This window comes from Podarcis bocagei (assembly GCF_964188305.1).
Source record: "Podarcis bocagei genome assembly, chromosome: 13".
Lineage (NCBI taxonomy): Eukaryota > Metazoa > Chordata > Lepidosauria > Squamata > Lacertidae > Podarcis > Podarcis bocagei.
The window spans coordinates 15109493-15125667 of record NC_138138.1 but is presented as its reverse complement, the minus strand read 5'-3'; the positions used below and the strand labels follow the sequence as shown (position 1 = coordinate 15125667).

Sequence of the window (16175 nt, the reverse complement as noted above, 5' to 3'; positions counted from 1 at the left end):
GGTTTGCGAACTATTCTTTTAAGCCGGACGCCCAACGGGGCTTCCGATTGGCTGCAGGAGCTTCCTGCAGCCAATCGGAAGCCGCGCTTTGGTTTCCGAACGTTTTGGAAGTCGAACTGACTTCTGGAATGGATTCCGTTCGACTTCCAAGGTATGACTGTACTAACAAACCTCTTCTTGTTAATTACTCGCCCTTCACCCTAAGGGCAGGTTGCAAAACACAACAGTATTAAAAACAGTTTGAAACAACTTAACAATCAGAAATGTAAGGTGGGTCAGAAAAACACACACCTCGTGTAACAAAATCCAGGGTAAAGAGGTGTGTGCCTTCAGCACTTGCCGGAAGCTGTATAATAAAAGTGCCGGATGAACTTCTGAGTTGAACAGCTTAGGGGCCGCCACAGATAAGGCCCTCTCCCAGGCCTCTGAGGGCAGAGGAACTACCACGAGGGCCCCTTTGTCCATCTCAGCACCCAAAAGGGTCTGCAACGAAGGAGGTGGTCTTTGAGGTTTTGAGGGCCTAAATAATTTTTAGGGCTTTACACACTCATGTGAGCACCTTGAACTGGGTCTGGAAATGAACTGGCCACTGATGCAGCTGCTGCTTTTTTAAAAAAAAGGACACTATGAGATCTAAACAGAACCCCAGCCAGAAATCTGGCGGCTGCAATCTGTTTGCTGCCCCCAAATCCACTGCTTTAAGGCAGAAAACTATCCCTCTGAGCAATCAAAGGGCTGCTTCTACAGCCTTCAACATTCCGTATCGCATCCTCACCATTTTTCACCCAGGATCTGGGCCCAGTCCCCTTACCGCTGCCGTTGCTTTCAGCCCCGATGAAAGATGGGAAGCCCCTCATATCCGGCCCACTGCTGGCGGCGGTCAGGGAGGCCGAGAGCTGGCTGTAGGTGGAGCTGCGGGGCAGGCGGGCGGATTTGCGCTGGAACTGAGCCCACGGCTGGCTCTTGGCCCCTGTAAGAATCAAGCATTTCAGCTGCCGGCCTACCGAGGCAGCACTCACACAGAAAACCGTGGGATGCAGCTCGGCCCGATCCTGCCCACAGTTTGTGACCTGAGATTATTGTGGACATGCGACCTGTCAAATGCAAGGAAGCATCCCCGAGCACGCGCATAGTGCTTTCTGCTCACCATTCAGGAAACAAGAGCCGCTGCCAGCAATATACAGTGGTACCTTGGTTTTCTAACGTCTCTGTTGACGAATGTTTCGGTTTTTGAACGCCGTAAACTCAGAAGTAAATGCTTTGGTTTCCGAACATGCCTTGGAAGTCAAATTTCTGAGGTGGCTACTGCTGAGTGCAAGAGCCTGTCAGCTGTTGAGTCCTGTGCAGTGGTTACATACATACTTATTCGTTCCGGAGGTCCGTTCTTAACCTGAAGCACCACTTTAGCTAATGGGGCCTCCTGCTGCTGCCGCGCCACCGGAGCATGATTTCTGTTCTCATCCTGAAGCAAAGTTCTTAACCCAAGGTAATATTTCTGGGTTAGCAGAGTCTGTAACCTGAAGCGTCTGTAACCTGAAGCGTATGTAACCCAAGGTACCACTGTACAGCATAAAGTTAAAGGGACCCCTGACCATTAGGTCCAGTCGTGGCCGACTCTGGGGTTGCGGCGCTCATCTCGCTTTATTCGCCGAGGGAGCCGGCGTACAGCTTCCGGGTCATGTGGCCAGCATGACTAAGCTGCTCCTGGTGAACCAGAGCAGTGCATGGAAACGCCGTGTACCTTCCCACCAGAGCGGTACCTGTTTATCTACTTGCACTTTGATGTGCTTTCAAACTGCTAGGTTGGCAGGAGCAGGGACCGAGCAACGGGAGCTCACCCCGTTGCAGGGATTCGAACTGCCAACCTTCTGATCGGCAAGTCCTAGGCTCTGTGGTTTGACCCACAACGCCACCCACGTCCCACTGTATAGCATAGGGCTGCTCAAATTCATGACAACACGTGGAATTTGAATCCTGTTGCGTTGCTCTGTATATATGCCAGTTTTTGTGAGTTTATATTGACTAATTCACCTTTTAAAAACGTATTTAGCCCTTGATAAGAGGATTCAGTATGCTGAGCAAACCATGCTCGACTCCTCCTCATGGATAACAGGAAGGCTAGAAATTATGAAAGGTGAGCAATATGAGAGTGACTTGCCTCATTTGGCAAGTTTATGGAGGCACCTCTCTTATCAAGCCCATTAGATCAGAGCAGAGGTCACTGGCCATCTCCCTCCAGGGACCTAGAGCACCCCCCACCCTAATTCTCTCACCCACCACTTCACAGCACAGCAATCCATCTCAATCCCAGACTCCTGACCAGCTCACACCTAACCCAGGGTCACCTCCTCAGCTCACTCGCTTATACCAGGGACGTCCAACTTCCAAGAGACTGCAGTCTACTCACACAATTAAAATCTGGCAGTGATCTACCCCTTTTTGGGGGGGTTCAGGTCAAAGTTGTTGGGCTTTTTTAAAGGGAAGAACCTCACATTTGGGGGCTGTTTCAGGTCTAAGTTGTTGAACTTTTTTGGGGGAGGAACGTCCCGTTTTTTAAAGGGTTCAGGTCAAAGCTGTTGAGCTTCTATTAGGGAAGTACAAGTACATCCCATTTTTGGGGGGAGGTTTTCAGGGCAAAGTTCTTAAGCTTGGGGATTAGGTCAAGTAAGTTATAAAAAGCCCCCACCAAGAGATGGCAAACGAGACAGTCAGCCTTGCTGCAAAAACTCCAACTTCCGCACTAGCGATCTAGAGGATGGGGCTGGATGGAGGAGCCAGCGATCTACCGCGATCTACCGAAACCTCCCGGGGATCGACCAGTAGATCATGATTGACCTGTTGGACATCCCTGGCTTATACAGTTCTAGCAAAGGCCCAGAGCACTGACCTTCCTACTTCCCTCCTCCCATCATCCAGCCCAGCTCAAAAAGTCCCTTGGACTGCAGACGTCTCTCCCAATTGCCCCCTGCGAACTGGCATGGTGCTGATGACTGCCTCCCCCCTGCAGGCCAGAGGCCTTGGAGGAGGTGCAGAGCTTGCACAGAGCAAGCCAATGTTTTCCTTCGTCTCCCCTAACCACCACTTACTTCCTAGTAGTGTGCACAGAGGGCAGCAATGTGCTCTGCAATTTTAAACAGGACCAACATCCCCTGCAGCCCAGAAGATGGCACTAGCAATTGTGTGGGATCCCCAATCCCCAGACAGCCAAGCTGGCTCCCCGGGTGCCGGCCACATGCCCTTCACTTTCTGACAAATGGAACGGAGGACTTACCTGGAGAGCCAAGGAGGATCTGTACCAGGTCATCATAGAGGATGAGTGTTGCAGGGCGCTCGGGGAGCAGATAGAGGCTGACGGAGGCATAGACTGCAAAGGGAAATTGTGGGAAGGAAGAGAGAGAGAAAGAATCAGACTTACTCAAAGTCTTTCTGTGCCTAGCAGCAAGTTTCCTGATAACTTCATGAAGTACCGTATTTTTCGCTCTATAGGACGAACCTGACCATAGGACGCACCTTGTTTTAGAGGCGGAGAACAAGAAAAATAAATTCTCCCCCTCTCTGCTCAGTGCCCCTTCAGCGAAGTGGCAGGAGAAACGGAGCCCCTTCCATTTCTCCTCCCGCTTCGCTGAAGGGGCGCTGCGCAGCTCTCTCTCTCTGCTGAAGCCGGGAGAGTCTTGCTTTCCTGGCTTCATCGAAAGCAACCCGAAGCCTCCAGAGCACCGTGGGACCTCCTGCTGCGCTCCGGAGGCTTCAGGTTCCTTTTGCTGAAGCCAGGAGAGTCTATCCCTGAAGTCTGGAGAGCGAGAGGGGTCAGTGCGCACTGACCCCCTCTCATTTTCCAGGCTTCAGCGAAAGCAACGCGAAGCCTCCGGAGCGTGGAGGGAGCGCTCCCCCTGCGCTTCAGAGGCTTCGTGTTGCTATCACTGAAGCCAAGGAGCCTGCATTCGCTCCATAAGACGTACACACATTTCCCCTTAATTTTTGGAGGGAAAAAGTGTGTCCTATAGAGTGAAAAATACGGTAGTCTGTCTTGGGGGTAAAAGCCCCTAGAAAGAGTTCTGTTGCAGGGTGGCAGGAGGTGCAGAAAAAGAAACGGAAAGAAAAAATTGGGTGTGCTCCTCTCTGATGTGATCGTTTGCAAAGACTCAGCCCAAACATCACACCAGTCTATGGCTTGCACTAATCCTAGTTTCGAACTCAAACACTTGAGCTTCCAGGTGTACAACTGGCAAACCACAGTTTAGAACTGTTTTTCTTCTTCGGTTATCTGTCAATACTCCACTCTCAAGGCAGAATAGCTTCCAAAGTACTAGTCATAGGTATTGTTTATTAATTTAAACATCACACCAAACCCGAGGGCTCGTCTACACTTCCGCTTGAAAGCATGGGTTATTTTCTGCTTGTTCCGTGCTTGCAGACAAGAGTCTGAATGGTTTTGCCCTTGCTTTCCCCAGGAAAACCCACCAAGGTAGAACCTCTACTTACAACCGCCTCCAAGTTGCGACCGTGGCAAACCCGGAAGTAAATACTGGGTTTGCCACAATTTGCACATGCGCAGAAGTGGCTGCCACCATCTGCACGTGCGCAGAAGCGCGCTGCCGCCAAATGCGCCTGCACACAATGGCGCTTCTACCAGCAACCTGGATCGACTTACGGACAGACCTCCGGAACTGATTACGTCTGTAAGTAGAGGTTCTACTGTATTTAGTGGCAAATCAGAGAAAACGTCAATCCAGAGAAAACCCAATTGATATTTGCTCCAATTCAAAAGTTAAGATTGGGTTTCCCTGGGGGAAAGCAGTGGGGCAGTGATGAGCCCTTAGTTAAATCAGCATCCTGCCTTTCATGGTGATTTACAGTTAACACAAACCATTGTTTCCAAACCCATTCTAGAAAGTGGTCTCCAATTGTGATTTGCTAGCCAAACACAAACTATTCAGACATCACATCAAACCATTATTTAGCTTCATTAATCAAGGCTTGGTGTCTGAACTGAGCCATTTTGCTTGTTCTCTCTTACGAACCACTCATTAGAGGAGTTTGCTTGCTCTTCCTCCTCCCCCCCTGCTAATTTATTATTAGTACTGGTCCATCATAAAGTGGGGTGGGGAGTTTAATGGAAATACTAATGGTGGAGTGGGAATACTGATAGTATACACAATGATTTCTGATTATCCTATCCCAAGATAGCAATTCCATCATGAGTCAGCGCAGCTGCAAAATCTGCTCATCTCCAGACCATAATTTAAAGATGGATTTGCAAACCCTGATTAAATCTAAACATGCTGTGAATAACCTCAGTGCAGATATAACGCTGCCCCACAAAAGAGAACTGAGAAACGGAAGGTGGAGAGGAAGAGAAGGAACAGGAGCAGGAGGAGGGGGAAGGCATGTATAAGGTACCCCTCATCTCTTAACCATGGTTCTCTTCCTACCTAGATGCTCCTTTTATGTTTCCACAAGGGGAAGCTTTTCCTCCACTTTCCCCTTCTCCAATGGGGTCTTTCAGGGCTCTTATTCTTGGACCTCTGCTATTCTTTTTCCCCCCACACACTGTCTCTGGATGACCTCATTAAATCCCACGGCTTTTGGTACCATCAAGACTGGGAGTGGGGAAACCGTAGCTTGACTACAACTCCCATCATGTCTGTCCACAGGCCATGCTGGTTGGGGCTGATGGGAGTCAGAGTGCAACAAGAGCTGGGGGACCACAGGTTCCCTGCCTCTGACTTGTACACTGAGGAAACCCAGCACTTTCTTTCTAGACCAGAACGGTCTCCCTCACCTCCAACTCCAGCTGCTTACGCTATCCTAGCCAATCTTTCCACTTGAATAGGTAAAGGGTAAAGGGGACCCCTGGCCACTAGGTCCAGTCGTGGCCGACTCTGGGGTTGTGGCACTCATCTCACTTTATTGGCCGAGGGAGCCGGCGTACAGCTTCTGGGTCATGTGGCCAGCATGACTAAGCCACTTCTGGCAAACCAGAGCAGCGCACGGAAACGCCATTTACCTTCCCGCCTATTTATCTACTTGCACTTTGAGGTGCTTTCGAACTGCTAGGTTGGCAGGAGCTGGGACTGAGCAACAGGAGCTCACCCCGTCCCAGGGATTCGAACCGCCGACCTTCTGATCGGCAAGTTAACCCACAGCGCCACCGCATCACTTCCACTTGAATACTTGGTTGTAATTTCATAAGCTCAAGACAAGACTTCTCATCTTTCCTCTAAAGTGTTCTTTGTACACTCTCCTTAGCCACTGACAGCATCACCGCTCACCTCATTGGATAGATACAAATCCTCCTCTTTCTCTCTCTCTCTCTCCTTATTCAGTCTATTGCCATGCTCTGCCTCTTCCTCCTTTACAACACTGGGGAAAATGTATCTGTCTCTCTCCATCCCGGTTCACCCCCTAGTCATCTCTCACCTGGCTACTCCAATTTCCTTGCATTATCTTACCTTGGTCCCCTTCACCTTTACCAAGTGTTCTGGGGCCAAAACAATTCACCCCTCTTGCTGCTCTGACCACATGGTAAAGGACCCCTGGACGGTTAAGTCCAGTCAAATGCGATTATGGGGTTGCGGTGATCATCTCGCTTTCAGGCCGAGGGAGCCAGCGTTTGTCCACAGACAGCTTTCCGGGTCATGCAGCCAAGCAAGACTAAACTGCAACGGGACACTGTGACGGAAACCAGAGCGCATGGAAACACCATTTACCTTCCCACCACAGCAGTACCTATTTATCTACTTGCACTGGCGTGCTTTTGAACTGCTAGGCTGGCAGGAGCTGGGAAAGAGCAACAAGAGCTCACCCCATCACAGGGATTCGAACTGCTGACCTTCTGATCAGCAAGTCCAAGAGGCTCAGTGGTTTAGACCACAGCGCCACCACTGCCCCATCCCTGGGCACCATGTTATCCAAGCAATCTGCCTCTTCCCAGTGGCTGTTTGCAAGTGCAGCATCCCAACAGCTTTCATTTGTCGTTATAACTTGGGTGGAATAGATTGAGGAAGGAGGGCCTGAGCCACAGTTGCAAGTTTCTTGCAGATGGACAAAAATATTTTTGCACAGGCATCCGTCACAGGGATTTGAACCGCCGACCTTCTGATCGGCAAGCCCACGAGGCTCAGTGGTTTGGACCACAGCACCACCTGCGTCCCACATCCCACCTTATACCCCTACACTTGGCTGCCTTGCTGTTTCTGGCCCCAGTGCAGGCTCTTTATTCAAAGCCCCCACCCCCCGTGGCTTTGCCCCCACCTCTTATCTCTTTGCTCTTACATTTCAATGCATCCCACCCTACCTGTGATCTTTGCTCTTCCAGCTCCTGATTCTCTCCCTTTCTTCCTTGCTGCCCCTTATGCCTGGAAGAGCCTCCCAGAGCATCTCTGCAATGCCAGCTTTTCTTCCTTCAAATCCTTTCTCAAAACCCACCTTTTCTAGATGCAATACTGTGCTGTAACTAATCATAACCACATGTAATTGATATATAAACACATGCTCTTCCCATTCATTCTGTCTGGATTTCCCAGCCATTCCTCTGTGGTTTCCCCTGTGTTGAATTACAAGATTGTTAAGCCCTTTGGGCAGGAGAAAGTCCTCTTATCCTCTGGAAATTATTGCTAACAACCACTGAAGCTGTTAGATTGAACTGAATCTCTTTGCAAGCGAAGAGTAAATTTGCAAGTCCACATAACAAAGCAGAGTAAAAACTTTTTAAGTCTACGTGGTTCATTCAGCCTCATAGCACGGCAATTTTAGAAAGCTTGATTTTTGTATTTAAAAAACAACAACACAGTTGCAGGAATAGGATCTGAACTAAAGTAAATATTATTATATTATTCACAGTTTTCATGGCTTTTATTGTGGGTCAAGTAGCAGTGATCAGGGAGGGAGAGATACATTTACCAGCTCAGTAGAGCACAAGGGGATGCGAGTGGCGCTGTGGGTTAAACCACAGAGCCTAGGACTTTGCGATCAGAAGGTTGGCAGTTCTAATCCCCACAACGGGGTGAGCACCCATTGCTCAGTCCCTGCTCCTGCCAACCTAGCAGTTCAAAAGCACGTCAAAGTGCAAGTAGATAAATAGGTACCACTCCAGCGGGAAGGTAAACAGTGTTTCCGTGCGCTGCTCTGGTTCACCAGAAGCAGCTTAGTCATGCTGGCCACATGATCCGGACCCTGTACGCCGGCTTCCTCAGCCAATAAAGCGAGATGAGCGCTGCAACCCCAGAGTCGGCCACGACTGGACCTAATGGTCAGGGGTCCCTTTACCTTTACTAGAGCACAAGACTTACTCTCAGGGTTGTGGGTTCAAGACCCATGTTGGGCAAAAGTTTCCTGCACTGCAGGGGGTTGGACTAGATGACCCTCGTGGTCCCTTCCAACTCTACAATTCCATGACAAGTTGGATGGTAGACTTCATGGAAATCGAGTTTCCTAGAAGGCAGAATTTCAACGTGTTCATCTTCAATAAATCTGTCAACCAGCTCTAACAAGTGTTCCCACAACTGCATCCTGGAGCAGCCAAGGCCTCCAGAGCCAAGACAAATGGCCAAAAACGAGGAAAACATGGAGGGTGCTAGACAGATGGCCCTGTCAGGCACATCTGGCAAGGCTTGTCACAGCCCGCCCTCTCCCTTTCTCACAAAGGATGGCAGCTAGAGCATAATTTGAGCCTAGGCTCAGCCTTACAATCTGGTTCAATCTGAGAGTTCAACCCTAAAACATGAGAAGTAGAAATAACTCTGAAATAACTCCGATTTCATCACTCTCCAGGGGAGACAGACCTAAGTGGTCCCTAACATGGCTTCTTGGAACCCCAGCGTATCCCAATTTACGACTCACGCACAATCTATGACACAGGAGTTTGAAGATGCGGGATCTTCCACAAAATCCTGCAGCGAAGAGTGCTCCGATTCAGCTTGCTGTGTCTTTTTCCAGGATAAACTATCCCACTCCATACTCCACCCGCCTGGGTTCCCCCCCCCCCCACTTCAACCATCAGTCATTGCTCTGTGGTCACTGAGGATGCACAGTTGTCAACAGCCTGAGTTGGAGTTTCCCGTACTTCTGCCAATCCCACGAGGGTTTCCTACGAGCCCTGTTAATGCCTTCCTGTGGGGCGGTGCATGGATAGTACCATTTTGGATACATAAGGCTCTGCAATTCTGAGAGCAAGTTTGTTGTTAGCCTATATAAGATGGTGAGAGGAGGGAGTAGCTTGCATGAAAACTGGATCCAAGAAAGCTGGTCTGGTGCAAACAGTTTTGAACTTTTAAGGTGTGTGGGGGGGAAGCAGTTCAGAAGCAAAACGTATAGCAACAATTAAAAAATAGATTTTTCTGGCATCATAATTTTACACTGTTCATTCTGAGCTGTAGAAAACTATTTTAAACTATTTTTTTTATAAAAAAAATGTTGATGAAGCAATAAACCAGGGGGAAAATAACACTTATGGCTTACTAATTATAATACCACGAACCTCATATTTCCTACATGTAAAATAAATGTGTATTCCCACCCCCCACAGAACTCTGAAGGGTTGTTATAATAATAATAATAATAATAATAATAATAATAATAATAATAATAATAATATAATAATAATAATAATAATAATAATAATAATAATAATAATAATAATAATAATAATAATAATTTATTATTTATACCCCACCCATCTGGCTGGGTTTCCCCAGCCACTCTGGGCGGCTCCCAACAGAATATTAAAAACACGATAAAACATCAAAAGTTAAAAACTTCCCTAAACAGGGCTGCCTTCAGATGTCTTCTAAAAGTCAGATAGTTGTTTTTCTCTTTGACATCTGGTGGGAGGGTGTTCCACAGGGCGGGCACCACTACCGAGAAGGCCCTCTGCCTAATTCCCTATAACTTGGCTTCTTGCAGTGAGGGAACCACCAGAAGACCCTCGGCGCTGGACCTCAGTGTCTGGGCAGAATGATGGGGGTGGAGACACTCCTTCAGACATCTGTTTGTCTCAGGAGTGTGTCTCCAGGGGCAAAGTCAAACGGCTGGAGAACCACAGCTCTTGCTGTGGCTGCAGAGACCAGTAACTCAAAACTGCTGCTTCCCGTGTTGCTTGAGTTGCTGGAAGGAGGCATACAAGATACTCTCCAACCATCTTAGCGACTCCACTTCGGATTTGTGTAGGGTTTACTCCTTAGCCTTTTCTCTTGAAGGGTACATACCGTATTTTTCGCTCTATAGGGCACACCGGACTATAGGGCGCACCTAGTTTTTAGGGGGGGAAATAAAGAGGGAAAAAATTATTTCCTCCCCCATCCCCAAAGAGCAAAGAAGCCAAGACAGCCAGCAGGATCCATCCCACTGGCTGTCTTGGCTTCCTCTTTAGCCACACACAACCTCTCTAGCCAGGAGAGGCTGTGTGCGGCTTTGGCAGAAACCAAGACAGCGAGCGGGATAGATCCCACTCGCTGTCTTGGCTTTGTTTTTAGCCGCGGGGCTGGGGCGGGGGAAGCCCGAGCTTCCCCCGACCCCAGAACAGGTCCGGGAGCGGCGGCAAGGTTGCGCACAGCCTTGCCGCCGCTCCTGGAGCTTGCGGGCTGGGGGAGCGCTCCGAAGGTTTGCTGATAGCTGCCTGAAGCCCAGAGAGTGCAGCGGGAGTTGGCACTGCGCTCCCCGGGCTTCGGGCTGCAGGCTGCTATCCGCAAGCCTTCGGAGCCCCGCGGGAACTCCCGCCGCGCTTAGAAGGCTTGTGGATAGCTGCCCGAAGCCTGGGGTGTGCAGCGGGAGTTGCCACTGCGCTCCCCGGGCTTCGGGCTGCTATCCACAAGCCTTCGGAGCCCAGCAGGAACTCCCGCCGCGCTCCGAAGGCTTGCAGATAGCTTCCTGAAGCCTGAAGAATGAGAGGGGTTGGTGCACACCGACCCCCTCGCTCTCCAGGCTTCAGCGAAAGCCTGCATTCGCTCCATAGGACGCACACACATTTCCCCTTCATTTTTGGAGGGGGAAAAGTGTGTCCTGTAGAGCGAAAAATACGGTACATAAATATCTAGTTTTAAAGATGTTAGAGGCCAATAAGAGGTTTGGCCTATAAACTCATGAGTGGATGTTTACTTAAAGTTTCCAAATTTGATGGCAAGAAGGAATTTTCACAGGGCTGACTGGCTAGTGGTTTCTGAGAGGGCTGGGAGCTGCAATCCCCTTTGGCATGTGACTTGAGCAATCTGAATTGCTTCCCTGAAATATTCCCTGAATCACGGTCGGCATCTCTGGCATGGTATGTTGATGAGCAACAGGAACTAGAACCCTGGGGAGAATGAAAAACGATGTTCGGGAAAGAACATCAAATGAAAAAAAAGAAAAAATAATTTCCTATACAGGGATGCCTTCAGACATCTAAACACTAAAGGTTGTAGTGTTACTTATCTCCTTGGGATGACATAACTCCATACCCTCCAACATTTCTCTGAGGAAAATAGGGGTGTCCTAAGGAAAAGCAGGACATTCCGGGATCAAATCAGAAACCAGGACGACTTCTGTAAATCCGGGACTGTCCCTGGAAAATAAGGACACTTGGAGGGACTGAGATATGTGAACTGGAAGCTAATCCAACCTGCTTCCGAAACAGTGTACATGCACTTTAATTCAAATTCCTGTTCTGGCCTTCTCCTGTGTCCAAATAGGTATGTAAACACAAGACATCTATATTTTTATGCATGTGTGTGTTGGTTGCCTCCTATTTCCTGCCTACAGGCAGAATTTATTGATAGTGTTATACGCCAGCTGTGACTTTCACTTCCAACCCCCAGGGTGGGTCAATGAGGTGACCTTATTACCAGCGCCAGTTAGTCTTTGCCAGTGCACACTAAGGGTTCACACATAATGCGTGTGCTTTGCTTCATTTGCAAGGGGGTGAGAGCTCCCCATCTTATTCTGCACACCCCAAATGGCTGAATTATTTCACTATAAATTATATCTCTCCCCCCCCCCGAAATAAGCTGCCCCATAGCAGAAGTACACTAGGAAGGAAATGTTGTATAGTGATTAAACTGTTGGTCTGGGAGATCAGGGTTCAAATCCCCACTCAGTCATGAAGCTTAATGGGTGATCTTGGAGTTATTCACAGCCTCTTAACCTACCACACAGGGTCGTTGTAGGAATTAACTAATGGGGGGGTGAACCAAGTACATGGAGAAAAAAGTGATCTATACATGCAATCTAGGGACGCAGGTGGCGCTGTGGGTTAAACCACAGAGCCTAGGACTTGCCAGAAGGTCGGCGATTTGAATCCCCACGACGGGGTGAGCTCCCATTGCTCGGTCCCTGCTCCTGTCAACCTAGCAGTTCGAAAGCACGTCAAAGTGCAAGTAGATAAATAGGTACCGCTCCAGCGGGAAGGTAAACAGCGTTTCCACGCGCTGCTCTGGTTGGCCATGACCCGGAAGCTGTACGCCGGCTCCCTCGGCCAATAAAGCGAGGTGAGCGCCGCAACCCCAGAGTCGGCCACAACTGGACCTAATGGTCAGGGATCCCTTTACCTTTATACATGCAATAAATAAGCTCTTCTGCTGGCCTGCTTAAGAAAGCCAGAAGGGCCAGCTTGATGGAGATGTCAGTCGCCAACCTAGCATCCAGAGATCTCCACGTGGTCGCAACTGGAGCCACCCCAGTCACACAACACGCCTGGCCAATTTCCAGCACTGAGATTAACCTTTGGTTAGATCCAGCAGTGCTCTTGTAAATGTTCTTGTGTACTGAACACACACTATGATATGAGAGTCGTGCATACCGAGTGCAATCTAGGCATGTGACACTGAGATGCTGGGTCCGTGCCATCATCCAAGTGAAATGACTCTTCTGTAAAATATTGAGAAGCACCACTATTCCACCGAGAAGGAGTGACCTCCTTCTACCTACCAAAGCAACACGTTTTCCTTTATTCCTACAGAAGTTACGTTGGTGAAAGCTGATAAAAGTTTGCATCCTTTGTGACCCCCCCACCCATGAAGTGCCCATCATGCACTGACAGCCCCCCCCCCAAAAAAATCAGTGGTATTCTAGCCACCCAGACTCTCTCCTAGCCATTGGGCACCGCAACTCACGTGGCAGCTTGTTGACGCGCCAAGGAACAGAGTTTGTAACAAAACCACGCTTGGAGGCTGTGACGATGACCCATGTGCCCAGGCGGTAGCTGATGGGAAGCATGCTGACACCCTCATGGTCGGTGGCGCCTGAAGCCAGAGATGTCTGGTTGCCATACACTTCCACGGCTGCCTGAGGCAGTGGGGACAGGTCGCCGTTCTCATACACCTGGACCTTGATGACCACCTCTGGAGGAAAAAGAGAGAATACAGAAAGGGTGTGTGAGGACAGCAAGCTTCCCCCAATGTTTTCCCCAACTCAAAAGTAACTTGTATGGTTTCCCAGTGGCCTTTCCCCTCCTTAGTTGGTATTCATGTTGCCATTTCATTTGAACAAAAGGTGTGGTTAGTTAAAACAACAAGGGGCATTCGGTTTCCTTTCCACCTCTAAGGCCTCCATGACCTTCCTGTAGCCACCCTATTTGGTCCATTGTCCTTAAGATGGATTGTCTCCTCGGCCCTCTTCCTATTTGGCTACCCAGCATATCATCTTTCGCTCATTTCTGCTCACAACACAGAACCCCTCCCGCTGTTCCTTTGCGTGCGAGGATTTCCTCTCCGGCAATCCAACTCCTCGCTTCCCTCACTGCAGCTGCCCCAGTTTCCACACTCTGTGTCTGGCATGCGCTCTTTGCTAGCCTGTGAATGCACAGGAACATCACAACCACTCAGGTAATGGTTTGTGTATATGTGAGTCACACAAGTGAAAAGCAGTGCTGTGGGCAACAGGATTCCACACATCTAGTTGCCAATGGCAACTGTCTCTCCTCCTCTGGTAACTTCCCTCCTCCATGCGCCCAGCACAGAATCTTCTCCCCTGAGTTATCTGCAAATTGAGGAAGGCTTAGGAGAGGGCTGTGGTATTTATTTTTTCCTGGGTTTGAAGAAGGGGGAAACCAGCAGGGTATCCTATAGAACCAACTCCTAAAGGCCAAGATCCCTTCATCTGCGTCGTTTCCCCCCCCCCCAACAGAATATGTTACGAGGCTGTCCCACCGAAGTTGATGGGCATTGCCATTCAAATGGTGTGTGTGCATCACATCTTGTGATAAGATTATGTGTGGTGGGGCTTACCTGCGCACCCCAATATGTTATTTTATTCAAGTTGCCACCTCTGACCCTCTCACACTGCTCAGGAACAAATAAGACCTCAGTTCTCCCCCAAGTCCTCTGTGTGACCACAATTCAAAGCAGGCTGGTAAATCATAGAATCATAAAGTTGGAAGGGACTCTGAGGGCAATCTAGTTCAGCCCCCTGCAATGCAGGAATTCTAGTTCGAATTCTAGTTGAAATATGAAGAATTCCTTATGCAAGTTATATTCCCATAGCAGAATGATGCAACTCAAAAGACCAAAAAAAAAAAGGGGGGGGATAACAGGCAGACATTAACATGCATTCTTATAGCCATCTGTTTATCCCAAATAAATGAAAGATCACTCCACAGTGATGGGAAACGTACTCTAGACACAGACAGTGAAAGTGGAGCAGTGCTAGCAAGAAGGGGGAGCAAAAATGGGATATCTCACTGAGCCGTTCAAGAATACTAAACCCTAGCAAAAGGTTTGTCTCACTGTATTTCCCGCTGTGCAATTCCCTGCAGCTCAAGCGGAGCTGGCTCCCATCACCCCAGTCCATTCCAACAATGTGCAAACTTGAGGATTGGTCACACATGGCAAAGATCTCTTCTGCTGGCTGCCTGCCTGACATATTCTCCTCACCCTGCGTGCAAACAGAAGAAGACCTCCGGACAGAGGGGCTGATTCAACTCCGCTTGGCTTTGGATGTAAGCTCCCTGGTGACCAGGAAGCTCCAGCTGGAGGGAGGCACAGGGCTGCTTCCTCTCTCCATCAACGGGCTGCCTGGAAGAAGGGCTGGGGGTAGGATTCCACGCAAAATCAAGGTGGAGCTGGGGTCAGTCATTGCTCACAAAGCGCATTCAGAGAGTAGCTGCTTGCAGGGGAAGAGGAAGCAGCTAGCACCCCTCAATTTGCACAGCTAGAATAACATTTGAAATACAGAGCGCGACTCCTTTGCACTTCCTGTTACCGCGTGACTTGGAAAAATCAAAGGCCATTGTGTAAAAAGACCCCACCAAAACAAAGCTATTTTTGACTTAATTTGAGTTAAAACATTTTGAGCTACCCTTGGGGGGAAACCAACTTATTGGACAGGGCACAGATGTACAGATCTCTGGTCCGGAGGACTAGAACACAGAGCAGATCAGGGGACAGACTCAAGCAGCTGCACTCCCAGTAGTTTTGGGCAATGTAAAATCAGACTAATCACCTAAGACAAATGGTAAAAAAAACACACAACCCCACAGCCCCTACAAACAAAACACACAGCATTTCTCCTTTCCCCTTGCTGTTCTGGCATCTGACCTGAAAACAGGCTGACTGGGAGGAGGAATGTTGTTTGGTTTCCTTTTGTGACCAGTGAGCAACCCAACTTTCAATAGGAGACAAAGGGCTCTGGAGGCCCAAATCCCCCAGCAACAGAAGTTCTGTAAAATGTTCCCCTTATAGGCACCTCATCTGCTCACTGCTATGTAGAAGACACAAAGGAATGGAAGGACTAGGTTGCGGTGCCTAAAGGAAAGGCTGTAAAAGCCAGAGCCCATTCTGCTGCTGTCCGCACTGGGAGCGAACATGGCTCTTTAGCTCCCTCTCTGCCAGTGGGAAGGGAGGGTGCAATAGATAGGAATAATAATAAATGTAATAGTAATAATAATAACTTATATGCTGCCCATTTGACTGCGGTTGCCCCAGCCACTCTGGGTGGCTTCCAACAAATTACCATATTTTTCGCTTTATAAGACGCACCAGACCACAAGTTTTTGGAGGAGGAAAACAAGAAAAAAAATATTCTGAATCTCAGAAGCCAGAACAGCAAGAGGGATCGCTGCGTAGTAAAAGCAGCAATCCCTCTTCCTGTTCTGGTTTCTGGGATAGCTGCGCAGCCTGCATTCGCTCCATAAGACGCACACACATTCCCCCTTACTTTTTAGAAGGGAAAAAGTGAGTCTTATAGAGCAAAAAATACGGTAAATCACA

The 16175-nt window shown here is 48.9% G+C and overlaps 1 protein-coding gene across 1 annotated transcript in view; it reads right to left on the bottom strand.

The window, feature by feature from the left end:
- Positions 1-16175, bottom strand: part of FAM171A2 (family with sequence similarity 171 member A2) — a 41722-nt gene that overhangs the window by 11529 nt on the left and 14018 nt on the right. Inside the window, 3 exon segments of the mRNA XM_081166218.1 lie at positions 812-970; positions 3272-3364; positions 13083-13310. Of these exon segments, the coding sequence (XP_081022344.1) occupies positions 812-970; positions 3272-3364; positions 13083-13310 (480 nt within the window).